Below are 18,272 nucleotides of genomic sequence, written 5' to 3' on the forward strand. Positions count from 1 at the left end.
ATTTCAGTTTGAGAAGACAGGGTTTTAAGATACCGAAGAACCATTGTATAATTTAGTTAAAGTAAACTTGAGCTTAGGTCTGTCGGCAAAACAACTGCAAAACCGAATGTAATCCCAGTATTTAGCTTGTAACTAGAGGTAAAGCTCCCCAAAAACCAAACCCTAACCCGGATCCCGACCCCTCCTCAACCAAGATGTATGCAGCAGCGGGTGGCGCCTCCCTGGCCTCCCGCCAGGCGCGGCAACGCCAGCGCCAGCAGAAGAAGACGCAACAGCTCCAGGCGAAGCTGCATCCACCGAAGGCGGCCGGACCCTCACCCGGCGATCTTGCCGCCGAGGGCGCCTCCACGCCCACACGCAGCCAGTCGCGCCAGTTCCACCAGCTGCCCACCAACTATCTGCGCGCCCCGCAGCCCCATGGACGCAAGCTGAGCGCCACCTATACGACGCAATCGAAACTCCTACTGCCAATCGAGGAGGGTGACACCCAGTCGGTGCTGCAGTTGCGCATGCACTCCCACGCCCATTCCCATGGCCATGCCCATGCGCACGCCCACTCGCACTCCCATGGACCCGCCCACGCGCCACCGCCCATTCTGAGCCATCATGGGCAGACGCCCTACCAGCAGTTCGCCTCATCCCACGGACGCGTCTCACCGAAACTGGTGCATCGGCATTCCGGCAGCGGCAGCAGTGCCCCCGGTTTCCATCCGGTGATCTCCGCCGGACAGCTGCACAAATCTGCGACGGCCACGCTGCCGCTGGTCTCGCACATGGAGGCGGGGGCGGAGTCGCCATCGGCGGTGGCCGGCGTTAAAACGACAGTGACCTCGTTGGAGACGGCCACGCCCACGTCTCCGCCGCTGGCCAGCACTTCCGCTGCCGCTGCCGCCGCCTTGGCGGCCGAGGCGCAGGCAGAGTTAGCTGGCGATGGCGATGGCGCCGGCGCCATGTTTGTGCCCCACCATGATGCCATCATTGTAACGCCGGCCACGCCCATGGCCTCGCCGGGTCATGTGGCCAAGCTGCGTCGCCCCGGGCCGGAGGAGCTGCTCGAGGCTTCCGCCGAGCGGCAGCCGCTGACCGCCGGCGTTGGGCTGGAGGAGGACGAGGATGAGCCAGCGCCGCCCACGCCGGGTCAGCTGGAGCGCAAGTGCAGCGTGTACAGGATGCGCAGGAGCGACGCCTTCGAGCTGGACACAGGTGGCCCGGGCGGCGGTCTCAAGCGGCAGCTGCGGGAGCTGCAGTTCAGCGCCGGAGTCCAGCAGACGCAGTACGAACCGCTGCTCGCCGATGAGCCGCAGCTGATATTCAAGGGATTGGGGGTCAATGGGCGCAAGATGCAGATATGCGCCTACTGCGAGGAGGGCATCTGCGTGTGCGAGCACCTCGAGGTAATTCCGGCCCGATCTTGGCTAACTCCGATACTAATGTTATCCCGACCCCCCCATTTTGGACTATGCTTGCTATGTACTCTGCATGCCTAATAACTGTATTATCTGTGTATGAGTGTTGTGAGTTTGATGTTTCTCTGAGTGTCGATCCCAAAACAAGGCTTTACTTCGGTCCTTTATCATGGGGAAATTTACCTCTTGAAATTAATCGAAAACCATTTCTACTTCCAAACCTTATAGAATATATAAATGGTATGGTCTTACATTTTGAACATATGAAAAAAAAAGTTCAATTTATGGTAGGTAATGTACATTCAAGCAACCAGTTTAAAAAGGCATTTACTGTATGTCCATGGCCAGAATGACTTACGTCATATTTCCCAACTATCTGTATAATAATTTTTGTGTGTTGTAGCAATTATGTATTTCGGCTTGGGGAACTCTAGGTTGCTCTGGGATTTTCAGGATGGGTAATTCGAAGCTTGCTACAAAAAAACTGGTTCCTGGCATTCATCTAGGTATATTGAAAAATATTATTTTATATTCATAAATTGGTCTTGTTTAACCACTTTAATAATTTAAAAGGTAAACCCAAAATTTTGGAGCAATGCCAAATGACTGATTTATTTATATAATGTCAAATAGTTATAGCAAATATGCTTGCTGGGCATTGGGAATTTAAATATCATCAAGCATTACCAAGTACATCATTTATGCTAGGATCAATAGATTTAAACCAAAAACTAAATTCTCTTTAGGATTGTTGCTATTGCAAATACTCAAATATTGTTCGTTTTTGGATAATTTGGTTGAAGCTTTGATCAGAACTATAGATTACACAATGGTTTTGTAACTCATACCCAATATTGCCATTGATTAAAACTAAAACGTTTTATATTTTATGTAATTCTTATAAAGAGTTCTACACTTTATAGACTTCAACCATAGGGAGCATCCTGTGACTTTGCCCAGCTGAACCAAGACACTTTCAATAAAGTTATGTTTTCTTTATCGTACAATAGAATTTAAAACATTCTATCTAGGCTATGCAAGTTGCTCTGACAGTCCACACCCACACATGTTACACTTACGGCATCTCTAATAAGGACAAGTAGCTTTTGGCAGGAGTCAACAAGCTCGATATGTCCGTGCAGCTTTCCTCTCGACTAGCCCCATTTTGAGGCGATGGCGATGGCGATGGCGTTGCCATAACGGCGGCTTCGACAGGGAAAATGATGGTGGGACCGGCAGAAGAAGGGCTACGACGACGACTGCAGGCATGCATGCATAACAACAATCCGAGAATCGGAAGCGCATAATGTGCCTTTGTATCGGCCTGATAATGCCCTGCCCGAAAAAAAGCTTGGCAGGCCCACCACGCCCCCACTTTTCCCCACCTCCAGCGGGTCACAACCTCCCTCAACTGGCGCCGTTTGCCAAATGTTGTGTAAAAGGCTAATGGCAACACCGAATGTGTGCCATAAAAGTGCAAGGTGGCAGCGGCAGCGATTTAGAGTTTCCTCCTTAAAGTTGTAAGCCATAGGGTTCCATTTCCATCTCGGTCTGGGTTCTTGGGTCACGACTCACTTAATGGGCTCTGGATGAGAGGCGGTAAATTAAAAAACTTAGCACTGCGCTATTATTTGACTTGCATAAGCTGCGAATCAACTATACGTCTTTATGCGGAATAAAGCACAGAACTTGCACAAATTAAACAAAACGTGCGCACAAAAGAGATTCTCTGTAAGACCGCGTTTCGAAGACGGAAACGCCGCGAAAACGGAGGAAAACCAAGTCCACAAAAAGCGTTTCAGCAGAACAAATAAATTTCACTGAATCGACACAATTATTCTCATTAGCTGGTGGAGAACTACTATATCTTACTAATAAGCATGTTAAAGAATTTTAAAAAATAGGCCAATAAGTCCGAACAAGTAGTTTAACATTATAGGTATATAATGAAATTTTAAACAGAAATGGAATGTGTTCAGAATTCTTTAGACTTATCCTAAGCAATATTGGGTACAATTCCAGGATTAAACAATCTGAAATATTTATATCTATTATTTTCTACCTAAATTGGTATAGGAGTATATATTATATAGCAAGAGGAATCTAGGGATTTTTAGTCCAATTTTAGACATTTTTAAAATACTAGGTAAATTATAAAGATTTTAATTTTTGATTATGGTCATCATTATTATCAAATAATAACACACACTTTGGAAGTTATACTCTGAGTATGTATTATTTAGCAAGAATAGTATTTATGCATAAGTAGTCCTAATTTGGGAAGTTAAAATGTCCCGCTTTATAATAAGCTGTGGTTCTATAGCCCCGATAAGAAGATCGCACCTCTAAGAATTTAGTGCAAGCTCACATCCACAATAAGTCTTGCTTCCTGCTGTTCTCGACCAGAACTGAGTGTAAAAAAATTAAAGGGCCAACGAGAATGTATAAAAAGCGAGGAAAGTAAAAAGCAAAAGCGACTGGCGGCGTCTAAAATTTATTATATTCCCTGGAACTGGAACTTGGAACCCACGCCAGCGTCATTTCTACACTTTCTTTCTGCCACTCGAATCGCTAAGAGAGACATGGACTTTTCAATGGGTATGTGTGTATGCATTCCCGAGCGCCTCGTGCACAAAAACAACAGCTAGTAAATTAGCTGGAAAATAGAGAAAAAAGTAAGCGGCAAAATGGCGGACGCCAGAAATGCGAAAAAATATCATCATCGCCATTTGTCCCACCGCCCACGCCGCCACTTTTTCCACTCCCCCGGAAAAACGTGAAATGAAAATGGGCGAAAGACTTGTAATAAAGGTGGAAATAAACGTGCTAGGGGGTTTTTAGCAGGGGTTGTTGTCTAGAGTTTATGAATAAGCAAAATGGCGACATTGAGATAAATAACTGCATTAGCATTAATTGCCCACTACACGTGTTCGTGTGGGTCTATCGCCGGGAATTTAGAACAGATTTAGTGGTAGCGTTTTGTAAAATGAGTGCAGAGATGGGAATTACAATTCGCTATCAACCATTTTGCTTTATACGTGGGCACTTTCAAAGGTCAGTAGCACATCATTCATACACTTTGATATAAACTTTAGTGCAAAATTCATTTTTTACATTTTTTAAGCGTAGAGAATTATTTTATGCGGAATTTGTACATTTAAAAAACTATTTAGACTTAATTTTTGAAATTCGGAGACAAACGGCATTTTTCCTTAAATTAGAAACGTTATACAATTCTAAAAAACATGTTTTTTCAGAAAAGGAAAACCAACTAAAATAAAATAATGTTTTAAAATTAAAAAAAAAAAATGAAATTAAGCAAGATTACTTTTTTAATGTGTAAATAGAGAATACTATTTCGGAAAACAGTAGCTAAAGTTCTTAATAAATACTTTAGCTTCTTCCTTAAACCGAAAGTAAATGTTTAATTTCCACATTCTAGCCAGAATCACTTTTTGCATCCATTTATATGGCCTTAAACATACCATTGCAATTTAGATTTCATATTAATTGAAAATCCATGCCAAGGCCAGATGGTTAGACCGAATTCGAATCAGCTCTTCGGTCCAATCAGGGATTCGAGGCCGTGCGATTGTGATCATTTCAGTTTGATGAATCAAATCGCTTACGCCCAAATGAACAAGATGGCTTGATTTACAGCCAGTTGCCAGCAAGTTGTCGTCGTCGTCGTCCGTCGTAGTCGTAATTTAATTTCCAATTACACGGGATGTCTGCCAAAAAGTGCGACGCTGGCGATTGTTGCTGCCTCAGAATGCAGCCTCGATAATTACTCAAACTGTCGCCCGGATCCGGCGCCAGCTTCCCTTTGCCATGCCCACTCCATATCGGAGCAGAGACATCCTCTTGGCCCATTTTTCCCAATTCTCGGCGGTTGCTGGTAATTGTTTGTCAGGCACGTCGGTCTTGGCCAGTTCTCGTAATTGTAACTGACATATTGCCACTGCGCAGCCCTCACTCTCCACTTCAATTCGACTTTTCCCCAAAGCCATCTCGCAAATACAGTGGTAATCATCCTTGTGTACACACACAAAAAAAAGGACTCGCCCAAACCAACGACAGATCCTTCTTTATTGCATACTTTGCGGCAGCTTCATTGAATTATTGTTGCATAATTCATTCACTTTAAACGCACACAGAGGAAGGGAGAAAGTAAGAAACTCTTCTCGTTTATTACAAAGCCGCATTTAAATTAATTTTCGATTTTGGCTCAATGCTTTTTTCTCTGTTTGCCCATACCCATTCAGCCAACATTTATCTTCGAAGTTTGGCCAGCGTTGTTGTTGTTGATTGCTGCCACTGCCATCGACAATAAAAATCATTTAAAAAGACACAAATTACTCTGCACAATGTGCACAGCTCCCAAATTGCGGGGACAGCTTTATGGCCGGAGTCCCAAAGGGGCATTTACTATGGGAAAATCGGAAAACGGGATTTATGCAAAATTGAGTTGGGCCATATAAATGCATCGATTCTCAGTCGTTTAACTGAGCCACAAATTGAGCAATATTCAAATATTTGTTCATAATAACTATCACAGATCACAGATTGAGTAAAATAGTTGTGTTCCAAAGAAGGATTTTTATATGATAGGGTGTCATAATCACTAAGGTCTGAAAGCACTTATTCAAGTGCCTAAAAGTATGCAATATAAAATAATAGATTTAGTTTGAAACCAATTACGGATCGAATTGCTGTATACTTTTTGGCACCTTTTTAAGCTGTCTTAAATATCTAATGATATTATTAGGTCATTTATACAGCATTGTTAACTTATATTCTAAACCGAAATTTAAAAACCGTAAAGGGTTTACACTCACTAAAAAATTAACCACTAATTAAGTGTCAATGAAGCCTGCCCCCGCAACGATACAGCTCAATAACTTATGCTCAATTAAGCCTGGTTAGCGGTTGGCCAGGTAAATTTACCAGCCAATTTCGAGCAAACTGCAAACAGCAAACAGCGGGCACGCAGACACACACTCGGCCGCCTCGATGGCTGTCAACAATCAAATAACATGACTCTCAACGAGGACAGTTGCCATTTCTCACGGCATGTGGCATATGCAAATTCCGTTTCCTCGTCGAGGGGCGCCTCGTTCGCCTTTAATTACCTGCAGACAAGGCGCCCGTCGAGAGAACCAGGTGAACAAGTCAGCGGGCGTTGTGCCAAAAATTCGCCAGCCAGCCAAAGGGGTTCGGCATTCACATTAATTAACCCGAGATATATGCACTCACTAGTGTTCCGACTGAGCAACAGTATATTGGGGGCTATATGTGGTTGGCTACTTGCTTGCGGTTTTATGGGCTACTTTCGTGCCCCCTGTTTACCATCATATTGATTTGCGGACCTGGCTGTATTTTAAACTGTCGTTGAAAGGTGAAAGTTGAATTTCCATAAGTTCAAACATTATAATGTTCTATAATCGACTGCATAACGACAGCGAAGAAAGGTTAAAGGTAAGCAGTCGTGGTATTTCGAAAATCTGATGATTTGTATTCGCGGAAATGAGATTGAAATAAGGATTGCATTTATACAGAATAAAAGAAAAACTTGTTTTTAAAATTGGTACGAAGAAAGAAAATATAGCTTAGTAAGTTCGTCTTTACCGTTCGATTAAGCTCCTGAATCACTGCAACTTTTAAAGTAGTTTATAAATAAGATTTTCACAGCTGTAATGGACAATTACCACCTTGCCTTCCGCGTGTAATTGATGACATTTAATAATTGAAAGTGTCGGGTTAAACTATTATCGACCATCTATCATGTGCTGATGAAATTGAAGTGCCCTTGGGATACATTTTTTTTTTGGATATCCACTTAACTTTACCCGCAGAGCTGTATAAATTTCCTTGTAATGCACTCGACACAATTGGCCATAAAATGCATGGGACTCGGCAGACAATTTCTCACAAAAGAATAGGGCAATTCAGTGTTAATGAAATTTACAGCAAAGCGTCTTATATTATTTCCACTCTTCCGAAACCCATTGTCCTTTCGCTACCCCAATACCATTCTCATTCCCACTCCCTTTATCCTTGCCTATATGTATCTCTTTGGCAAAATCATGGCGCACAAATTAATTTTCATAGTATACTTTTTATGCGCTTATGTTGTCAGCATGACATTGTTGCTGCCGCTCTTGGCGACTAGCTGCCAAATAGCAACATGTGTAGCACAACGCACACAGGCACAGGGCGCACACATCGCGAGTGTGTGTGTGTGCTGCGTCTGTGTTTAATTGCGAAAATGTAGCAATCTTTTAGGCGTTGCAACCAGTCAGTCGGAGTCAGCCAGCCAGCTTTTGTTATGTCAGCTGCGCCTGCCATGTTTTTCTCTATTAACGACCACGAGGTCTGCATTGTATGGATTCGGATGCACAGACGGGGTCATAACTATAGTCTTTCAATGGAAGAACGAAAATACGAGCCATAAAAAAGTCGGGCGCGAATTCTTTAGACTCAATCCTCGTAGTAATTTTTAAAAAAATATTTTCGAAATATTGATTACATTTATTCTGAACTATAATATGTTTCATTTTGATAAAGAAAAATTACTATATACACACATTGTGTGATCTTTGGAGCGCGAATTCTTTAGCCTCATTTTATACGGCGGTTTTCTTATCAACCTAAAAATATATTTTAAAAAGTACGGATGAATTCTTTAAATTTATAGGTTAAATTCTAATTGTAATGTTTTTCTCTATTAGAAATCTGCGTTGCATAAATTTGGATGCCCACTTCGGGTCATAAATATAGCCATTCAACGAAAATACGAGCCATCAAATAATTGGGCGCGAATTCTTTAGACTCACTTATCTAAGGGTTTTCTAGTAATATAGAAAAAATACTTGCGAAATGTTGGATACATTTATTGTGACCTATTATATGTTTCACTCTAATAAAGAACAATTACTAAATAGACATTTTGTATAATCTTTAGGGTGCGAATTCTTTAGAATTCATTGAATTTATAGGTTACATTCTAATAATTAAAAATTGCTAAAGAATTATATTGAAACCAAAAGGCCCATTTTACTGATTTAACCTCTAAAGTATGTCCAGCTTATGCAACCTATCACCCCCAGTGCTTCTATTTTTTTGAACTCAACTGCATGAAGGGCTTTACCAGTGTGAGCCTGCGTCTGAGAGCGTGTGTGGCTTTTGCATGAATCTGTATTTCATTAAAATTTCATCTGCATCGTTCAACGAGTGACTTTTTCCGCTTTGCGCTGTTGAATTATTGAAATTTTCGGTTCGCAGTTGCCAGTTTTGCTTAGGTCGCCGTTCCACTTGCCCAACAAAGGCATCCCCGCTGCGGATTTGCATATGAATTCCAGCAGCTGCAGCTCCGAGCTGCCGTAACTTTTCCACGGCCTTCCTTTTCTGGATCGTTCCCCCAACTCAACGCAGCCATTTGAATTATGGCATTGCAGGGCAGCAGCATGGCTTATATGCCATAAATATTTTCTATGTTTGCATTACTCACCAGATTTTTGCAAGTGATTTGCAACGGCCTGGAAACTTTGCACTCGACATGTCTTAAGCTTTCAGTCATGAGGGGCAAAGGCGCGGGCAAGGATCTGAAATTGATTCAAGTCGAAGATGTGCCAAGTGCACTGGGTGCGTTCAAGTGAGGCTATCTTCATAAATGAATAATTTGGTTTATTGACATGGGCTTCATTGTTTGCCAACGGGTTCTCGTTTGTATTCATGGTATTGAATCCATAACTTGATAAAACATTTTAAGCCAAGCAGATACTTTAACAAATTCAATTAAGAAATTGGCAAGCTATAGTCATAAATATTAACAAAAAATCAATAAACAATAAATCAAAAAATACAATCCCCACAAAAGTAAATATTTTTCCAGTCATACAATATTTAATTTCTCTGCCATTGTTTTAAAGCTTTACTAATGTACGAAATAAATGCACACAGTAATGAAGCGGGGAGCTTAACTCAACTCATTGAATAACCATAATTGAAATCAAAAGTTATTTATCCATTCAACAGCAAATTTTAAATGGAGCCGCAACAAAGAACACAGATATAACACCCATGTGCAAAAATACAAAAATTGAGTGTAACAAACGAAAGCCATGAATTGTAAAACTGCAACAAATGTGATATGAACAACTAATAAAATATAAATAAAGGCACTTTTACTATAAACCAAATCAACGTTAATTAAGCCTCGGAAAATGGCAGCAGCGGAAACGGAACGAGAAATCAAAATGAGCGTATACTGTGTGGGCTTGACTTTTATATAGCTAGCGATAATGACATTAAGTGCTACATAAAACCAAACAAAACACAACAACAAAGCTTTAAATATTTTTTCTACTTACTAAAAACTTAAATTAACTGCACCAAATGTGATCGAACCGAAATAATTATATATTGAACAACCAATAAGAGTTACTTCAACAATAAAATTCGACAACGACATTGCCTTCTCTCATTGTAGCCTAAACGAAATTAACTCTAAAACTCAACTTCGTAGCCACTAACGTTAATTACTAGCCTAAGTCGAAACCGAAAAACGAATAAGTAAATTAACTAATAACTAAAATCGAAGACTTTTCTACGTGCAACATAAGAAAAATAAAAGAAATTAAATTAATAAAACTAGGAAATGCATAGACTAAGGCGAGCAATCACTTACCTAAAAATCGCAGTGCGCCCACGTTAACGCTGCGCCAACGGCAACGGTCAATTCATAGATATTAATAAATGTTTATAGCTTTCAATGCCAAAATCCAAACGAAAATGAAATCGCCTACGAATACAATGCTGCGTGACGTAAACGCTACGTAGCAAAAGGCCAGGATTGCGTTACGCTCCGCTACGTAACGATATATCCATAGCAGAGCCCAAAACCACACATCATCCGATTCCCGATTCCCGATCTTAACGTCGTGCTTAACCGTTTATGAGCCAGGACTCACAGGAGCGCCGCAGGACGAGTCGCCGGCGCAGCCAGAAGCATCATCGCTGGAAAAAAAACACCACACAACAACAACGACTTAACGGAGCTAGAAAAGCAGCCGACCACTGGCGATCAACGCAGCCCATCCTCAGCCCGCCACTCAACTGCGCCAGTCATTTCCACACAGGGCTGACGCAGTTTTTCCAACCGCAACCACAGCTACAGAAAACCCAACAACCACCACAAGAACTACAGCACTACACAAATAGATTTCTGTTTTAAAAACCAGAAACATCAAAAAAAAAGAAAACAAAATATTACTCTTTGCTTCTATTTCTATACTCCTCCTCTTTGTGCCTATCAGTACGTTCTCGTAGTTGTTGAGAAAGTTGAGAAAGTAACCGTAACCGGACTGAACGCACGCCTTTTTTGGATGCTGCCCTCACGACTCACGTAACGCCCAGACGTGACATTTAGTTTGGACGTTCGTTTATTAAGCTCCTAAACCTGTAACCTGTGTCATCCCATTGATTTCGAACTGTGAACGCAACCCCAACGGATACGCAATCACTGACCTGACGTGACGCATACGCACCGTTGATCAACCGACACTAGACAAACAAACCAATAAAAAAAAAAGTACAGAAAAGAACTTTAACCGTAAACAAAAAGAAAAAAAAACAACACCAAGATGCAGGCCGCATTGATGCTAAGATCGAAATCTCGGGTGGCGAGAAGAAGAAAGCTACGAAAATTAGGTGGAAGACTTGAGTTGCCTAGTAATGTAGCAACTAAAGAAATAGCTCCATTTCCTCGTTATCCACCTGAGTCATGGGTAATAATATAAAATACCAAACAAAATACCTAATTAAATTTAAACCACATTCTATGAATCTCTCAGTCTATCTACTTCTGAAATGCAGAAGCCCCTAAAGTCAAAACAATTCAGTAAAGCAAAAGTATAATCTCTGACCCTATAAGTACCCAAAACTAAAATCGAAGAGCGCAAAGTTTCTTAAAAGTCGTCAAATGAAAATCATCAGCTTAAATGAAATTCTAATTTCCAGCCCCGATCCAACCCGAAAACCTCACCCAGTTCTACCCCCGCTATCTGACTATTCTTCCGATCTCTACTTTTCTTTCCCCATCTTTCTATCTATATCTACCTGCCCCTTTCTCTATTCGAGCCTCCCTAGTTTCGAGCCCAAGACACAAACTCTATTTTGATTTCAGAAACGCCCCAGAGTTAACTACCATCAGAGCATACGTTTTTCCTAAGTAGTGTGGCAACTCCGTGCTAGGTTAACTTAATAGAAGATTCAACTTTTTCTCCATCTCTTTACTTGATCTTGCAGTTAATTTAGCGTTTGCCCAAACTATCCCCGATTCTAGAACGTAGAGCCGCTTTGGAACGAATTTTTAAATTAACTGTTAACTCAGTAGAGAATTTTATAATATGCGATATATCCATAGATACTATATATTTCAAGTCAAGAGCTCTGCCAGCCAACAACTAAATGCGCTGTACAACTAGCTTAACCACCTTTATTCAATTCTCAGCAAACTATTAGTGCTTTTGCTCAACTCTCTACCTCTATCTCTCTCTATAGCTATCCAACTATCTATATATCTCTGTCTAGCTCTCTGCCTAACCTTCTTCTCTATCCCACCAAGTGTAACTTTCTATAAACGCTCTAACCAATAACTATCTGTCTGTCACCCAGTCCAACACTTAGCTTCAACTGTAGTTGAAACATTGCACAGACCCCACCTCCAAGTCGACCCAAACCCCCCACTAAGACCCAACCCCGATCACCAGCCCCAAGATAACTCAGACACTTTCGCCTACTTTGCACTTGCTTAAACTATATGTAACGTATAAATAAAAGTCAGTATAACCAAAGACGTGTGTAGTTTTTCACCCACAATACCACTAACAAATCAGACATACCTAGTGCGCTCTTCCCACTCACACGCTGCACCCTGTTAAATAGTCGAGTAGTACTCAACAGTATCCAAAGCAAGTGCTTCTAACTATTCTTCACTAAACCTAACTCAGATAAACTAAAACCAAAAACGAGCTATGAAATATCAAATACAAATTACCTACATAACAAATATATAAAGCACATCAACTAATTTATAATTTGAAACACATATATTATACTTTTGTAGCGACAAGTACACGGATTAATACTTTAGTTTTGAGACATTGGTCCATGGATCTCTTGTTTTCTCGGGGATCCACGGATCAACCACATTATACACCTTATTTTGCTAAACACGCACCAAAACAACACAACAATTTTCAACTATCCTTTCTTTCACTCACTATCATTCTACTCAAAACTACTTTTCTTTCACCCTGTAATTTTCGCCTACATGTAATGCATAAGTTTCACGCAAAAAACACATCACACAAATTATGTATCTTATGTCTTACATTTTTGATTTTCAACTTTCGCCAATGTCGATGTAATCTGTTAACGAACCGTTATCGTTCACCAATTGCGTAACTAGAAAAACACATACGTGACCACGCCCCCGGCGCCGCCGCAGCCGCCACCGCCACCGCCGGAAGTAAGTGTCAACGCATTCATTTTGAAAAACAACAAGAAAAAAATACATTCATTTGCATACCAGTCCAGAAAATATAGAAACAAACCTTTATTTCCGTTCTATCGTTCGTTCATCACGTGCAAGTGTCTCACGTGTTTCTTTGTATATGTGTAACGTAATGATCACCTGCGTGATTGCCTCCATGCAATTGCGATGTGCCGCTTACGTTACCGTCTTGCAGTTGGTTGTAATTTGAAAGTACAATGAAAATGCTTGTAAATAATTCACTTGCTTTGCATTTGATCTCTCTTTCCTCCCCAAACATTCCCAACCCTCCAACCGCTATCTGTCTGCTTCTTTGTCTTTTTGTATGCAAACTGTTTTTAATTTTTTATTTGGTACTTTTTTCGCTTGAGTTCATTAAATTTCGTACTAAGCCCAGTACGCATTTGCACATGAAATATTAAAAATATTTTTCTTGGTCTGCATTGGTGTGTGTTTGAGCATTATGCCGAAGCCAATAAAATATTTTAAATATTTTATTAACTGCAAAGCAGGGCTAGCGAAGGAAAAGGTTCCGACCAAAGGAATTGCATTGAATATTTACAAGCATTTTCATTGCTTTGATTTGAACGACCCCTCCATGCCGTTTTGTGTAAGGAGCCAGCGACTGTACTGCAAGAACTGCCAGCTAAACTTGAGTAAACGTGTGAACCCAGTGCCCATCCACATCAAATATACATGCCTAGGCAGAGAATGAGTGCCTACAAAATGAGATAAGTTAAGCTTTAATATCATTTATTTACGGCCCCACGTTGGGCGCCACATTTGAGTCGTTAACGGCCCCACGTTGGGCGCCAAATTTCTGTAATTTAAGGACCAACTTTGGTGCAAAATTTGAGTAAATCATAAATTAACACAATTACTGGCCATTGTATATTTAGAGCGGTTTAATTAACATACCATCGGGATAGTGATTAGCATAAATCAGTGGCAAAACTCAACAAGTTTGCCATCCGCAAACTCAACTCAATTTACATACGAAATCCATTATGTGAGCTCTCATTCTCTCCTATATCAATTAGCAATTAGTTTCACCAATTTTTTTTGGTTTTTTTATTCGTTTTGTTGGCTTTAATTTTTAATTTGTAGTCATCAACAAAACAAAAGAAAACAACAGACATATGAAACAACCAAACGATAAACTAAAAGAAAGTATGCAACATTAACTAACAACCAAACAGCAACCACAAAAGAAAAACAAAACAATCAACCGCCAAACAAAACACTCAAGCAAAACGCATTAATATATAATAAACAAAATGGTATCAAGTTTTCCCAAAAGATTCTGTAAAGCTTACTTGCCTCTCATTCCCGTTTTCGATCTAGGAGCTCAACTTGATTCAATTGCGAAATTTGTTCCACAAAGTCAAACCAATCAAGAAGTCAAAAAAAAACGCTTGGCAACAAAAAAACAAAGAATCCAAATGAAAAAAATCAAATTGAATGTTTTACAAAAACGGCAAAATAAAAGTGAAAAAAAAATTTTCCCTTTGACAATGCCGACCGATTCGCGACGAGTCGGCTGCCAAAGTGAAACTTTTGCCTTAAATTGAAATGCACATTTTAATTTCGGCCCAAAACCATTTTTTTGTGGAACATTCACATGTTGAAGCAAGCGCTAAAAACAAAAACAACCAGAGAATACCAAACAAATAAGGCAGCAGAAAAAAGAAAAACAGAAAAATGAAAATACCGAAACGTGTACACAGCAGATATTTTGGCTGTGGGTTGAAAGGCTTTTTGGGTGGGAGGATTGTTGTTCCTTAGATTTTGGTTCTGTAAGTCAAAATGCAAACACATTTCCAGCGGTCTGGGTAAGTCAGAGTTGGCGTGTTTTCTATAACAAATACCATTTATAAGTACAATGTAAGGAAATGTTTTTTCGTAGCTTAGAAAGCCTTTGAATTTAGCTATGCCGGCTAAAAAAAACCCAACCAAAATAAAAATTAACAATCGAACCCCACCTAGCCAAGCCAATTAAGCGCATTTCATCTAACCCTGCATAAATGAGAAATTGTACATTTAATTTTTCGAAAAATAAGTTCCATTTAATCGTGTTATTTTGCCACCTAAATCGAAGAAGAAAATTTGGCATATGTTTTCTATGCATACTTTTGGGGAATACTTAAAAGTATGTATATAGCCAATACCGGAATTGATAGGTTTGCATTACAAAAATCATTTCTTTTAAGTTTGTTCATTTCATTTTGATTATCAATGTTGACACATGTGGCACTGTTCTGGGAATATATCCGCTGCGAGCTTCAATTGTTGCTTTTAACATTTGTTTATGCTTGAAATTAAGCCTTTCTTTTCACACACACACGAGACAAGATTTCTATGGTTTCCCTTCTACTTTCTCTCCTACTTTCTCTTACTCAATGCGAAGCACGCACTAAATCTCCAAAAATGACCACACGAAACACACCCACACACACTCGTACTCCTGTTAAACACCTTTTTTCTATTCATTTCTTTCAATCGCAGGTACGCGACATTTAATTACACCTATTTCACCCTCAAAAAGAAATCAACCCAAAAGTATGCAACGCTTGCTAAAATGAAAATCAATGAATAATTCAGATCGACAATTAGGTACAGTCTAAATTTAAGGAGTCAAGTTATTGTGATCCATGCAAATTTACCGATTCTATTCCTAATATTGGTGTCTAAAATTGTAATCACAATGCTCTCTCTCTGTCTCTCATTATATATAATATGTATATCTCTCTCTCTCTCTCTCTTTGTGCTGTGGCCCGTGCTCTGTGTGACTAAAAAACTTAGTAGCGTGCTAGGTTTAGTAGCTTAAATCCATATAAATATCTTTATCTATGTAAATGTGTGTGTGTGAGTGTGTGTGTGCGCGTGTAATTGTGTGTATATGCGCCAAATTGAACTCTAGCCATATTGGGACGTAAAAACAGCCGGAATTTGAACAACAAACAAAACTATCGTATAATTTTCAACATTTTTTCCTCGCATGTTTGCATTACCTTGCTAGTCATTTTATATTATCTTTCCTGCTCCTCTCCTCTCTCTATCTCTTTCGCTCTATATAAATATATCCCTCTCTATCTGAACTCTGTGTCTATATATCTTTATTATATGTGGAATGCGAACAAATGTTTTTTTGCTACGTGCATTTTAATTGTCTTGTCGGTTCGCTCTAATTTCTCTAAAGCAACTCTTTCTCGCTCTATTTAATAAAATTATCTTGCAGTCTGTGCATTTCTAGCATGCGCCTAATTACGGACAATGAAAAAATATTTGATTTTATATTATTTATTTTCATTTGGTTATTTTATTTTCACTTGTGGGCCCAATTGCATGTCATTTACAAAACAATATTACTATGTCGGCGGGCGATCTATCAATCTTTACTGTAAAAAATCCTACCCAACACCCATAAAAATGCTTTGTGTAACCAACAAGCTAATCGCTGACTAACAATAAGCCAAAGCACAAGAGTGAGTTCATTCAAAAGTATCTTTGAACTAAGCACTGCTAAAATGCCTTATCGACTAACCCTCACAATGCCTAAATATTACTAATACAACATATTTTCTAAATATTTTTAATGGCTTGTGGTTTTGGCAAAGTTTCTTGGTACCATATTTAGGGACAATAAGATGTAGTTTTTTTTCAGTCCTCAGGTCCAACAAGTTTATTTATGAAAGGATATCTGTAATCAAAAAAGATTAACCCTGAAATTGAGTATTATCCTTATTTTACTAAATATCCGATTTAATTAATTGTTAATAAATTTTAAACATCCAAATTTCACTTCGCATACGAAAGTTTTTTATATTTTTTTTCTGTTGTTTTTTTGAAAAGGAATAATAAATATTTGATAAAATATGTACAAGGAAATACTAGTTAAAAACTACTTTAATCTTAAAAGCAATACATTTTTTAGCCTTTTTCGAATAGGGTTAATTCTTTTTTGTGCGTACAGAGCCTAAAAATTTAAATTGTTTGCTCAACGAAAGTTAACATTTTTTTTTTAAACCCCCTACTTCGAAAAAAGAGCTACAAAGCCAGGCTCAAAGTTAACGTATCCTTAAGCTCAAAGTCTTCCATCCCATGAAAACCCATTCGCATAATTACCCCAAAACTTTTCGATGTGATTCTTCTCGCTCGCAACCTGTATACGTTCGTGTGGTAAGCTTAGCTAAAAAAAAAAAATACAAATAAATAATTAAATGGTCGCAGTAAGTAATCAATGGTAATGCGAGGCATCTAACTCGTACTCGGACTTTATCAATTTTCGGTGCCTAATGAAAGGCCTTGGAATGTGGCAGCCGAGAATTGCACAATTTGCGGTCAGCACTCGTGTGTGCACTTGAAAGGCTCGACTTAAACTTGGCTTCTTCTGTCAACTTGACTTACTGCCATTTGTGGCCAAAAAGTTTTGGGGCTGCCATAGACTGTTTCCCCTATTTTCTGGCCAAGAACAACAACGGCTGAAGGAGCTGGGTTGGAAAGGAGGAAGGGACGTAAGAGCTCCGGAAAAGGCAAAAACTTTGCAGTGCAATGAAATGCAATCGAACGGAACCGAAAACCAGCGACATGCATTTTCCGTTCGTCCCGCTCCATTGTTTTCCGCCTGGCAAAAGCAGCAAAAACTGAAAAAACCCAAAAAAAAAGGAAAGCTGTCGAGTGTCGTTTCGAGAGGGCTTGGTGCTTGGCGCAGCACTTTAAGCATTTTATTGCGAACAAATTATGTAGCATATTTTTCAGCGCTTTCTCCACAGCCCTTGGCTTGATTTATAGTGTCGTCGTCGCTGGAAATGTGAAATTGAGCGCAGAACAGCGCCCTGATCGATGGCTTTTGCCATTTCCCTGACTATGTTTGATTTCTCCTCGACTAAACCACATGCCACATGCGTTCAATTAACCCGCAGGAGACTCTGGCGGACCGTTTGACATTTTCATTAGAGGCAAGCACACAAAGCAAAAGAAACTCGGCTGCGACGTTTACATTTCACGGCCGGATATCCGGCTGCAAAAAGAAAAACCAAAAGAAATGTCTACTTCCGTTTGAAGTCCGAGCCCGCAAAACCGGTATTCGCGCACACACAGACCTACAGTTCACATTTAGCCGCAAAACGACTTTAATTTGCGGTGCCACTGGCGCTGTTTCTCTCTGCTACATATATATATATATATATATATATATATTTCTATATGGTCCGATTTCATTACACAATCTGAGCTTAAATGCTAACTTTTTCGGTTCCCCGGCTTCCGTTTTGGAAAACTTCGCCACTTTTCTTTGTGGCTTTGCCTTT

General features: G+C 39.9%; 1 protein-coding gene across 1 annotated transcript in view; it reads left to right on the forward strand.

The window, feature by feature from the left end:
* The first annotated feature begins 194 nt into the window (after positions 1–194).
* Positions 195–18,272, forward strand: part of LOC108007252 (uncharacterized) — a 28,846-nt gene continuing 10,768 nt past the window's right edge. Inside the window, exon 1 of the mRNA XM_070994396.1 lies at positions 195–1,394. Within this exon, the coding sequence (XP_070850497.1) occupies positions 195–1,394 (1,200 nt within the window). The remainder of the gene's footprint in view (positions 1,395–18,272) is intronic.

This window comes from Drosophila suzukii, chromosome 2L (genome assembly GCF_043229965.1).
Source record: "Drosophila suzukii chromosome 2L, CBGP_Dsuzu_IsoJpt1.0, whole genome shotgun sequence".
Taxonomy (NCBI): domain Eukaryota; kingdom Metazoa; phylum Arthropoda; class Insecta; order Diptera; family Drosophilidae; genus Drosophila; species Drosophila suzukii.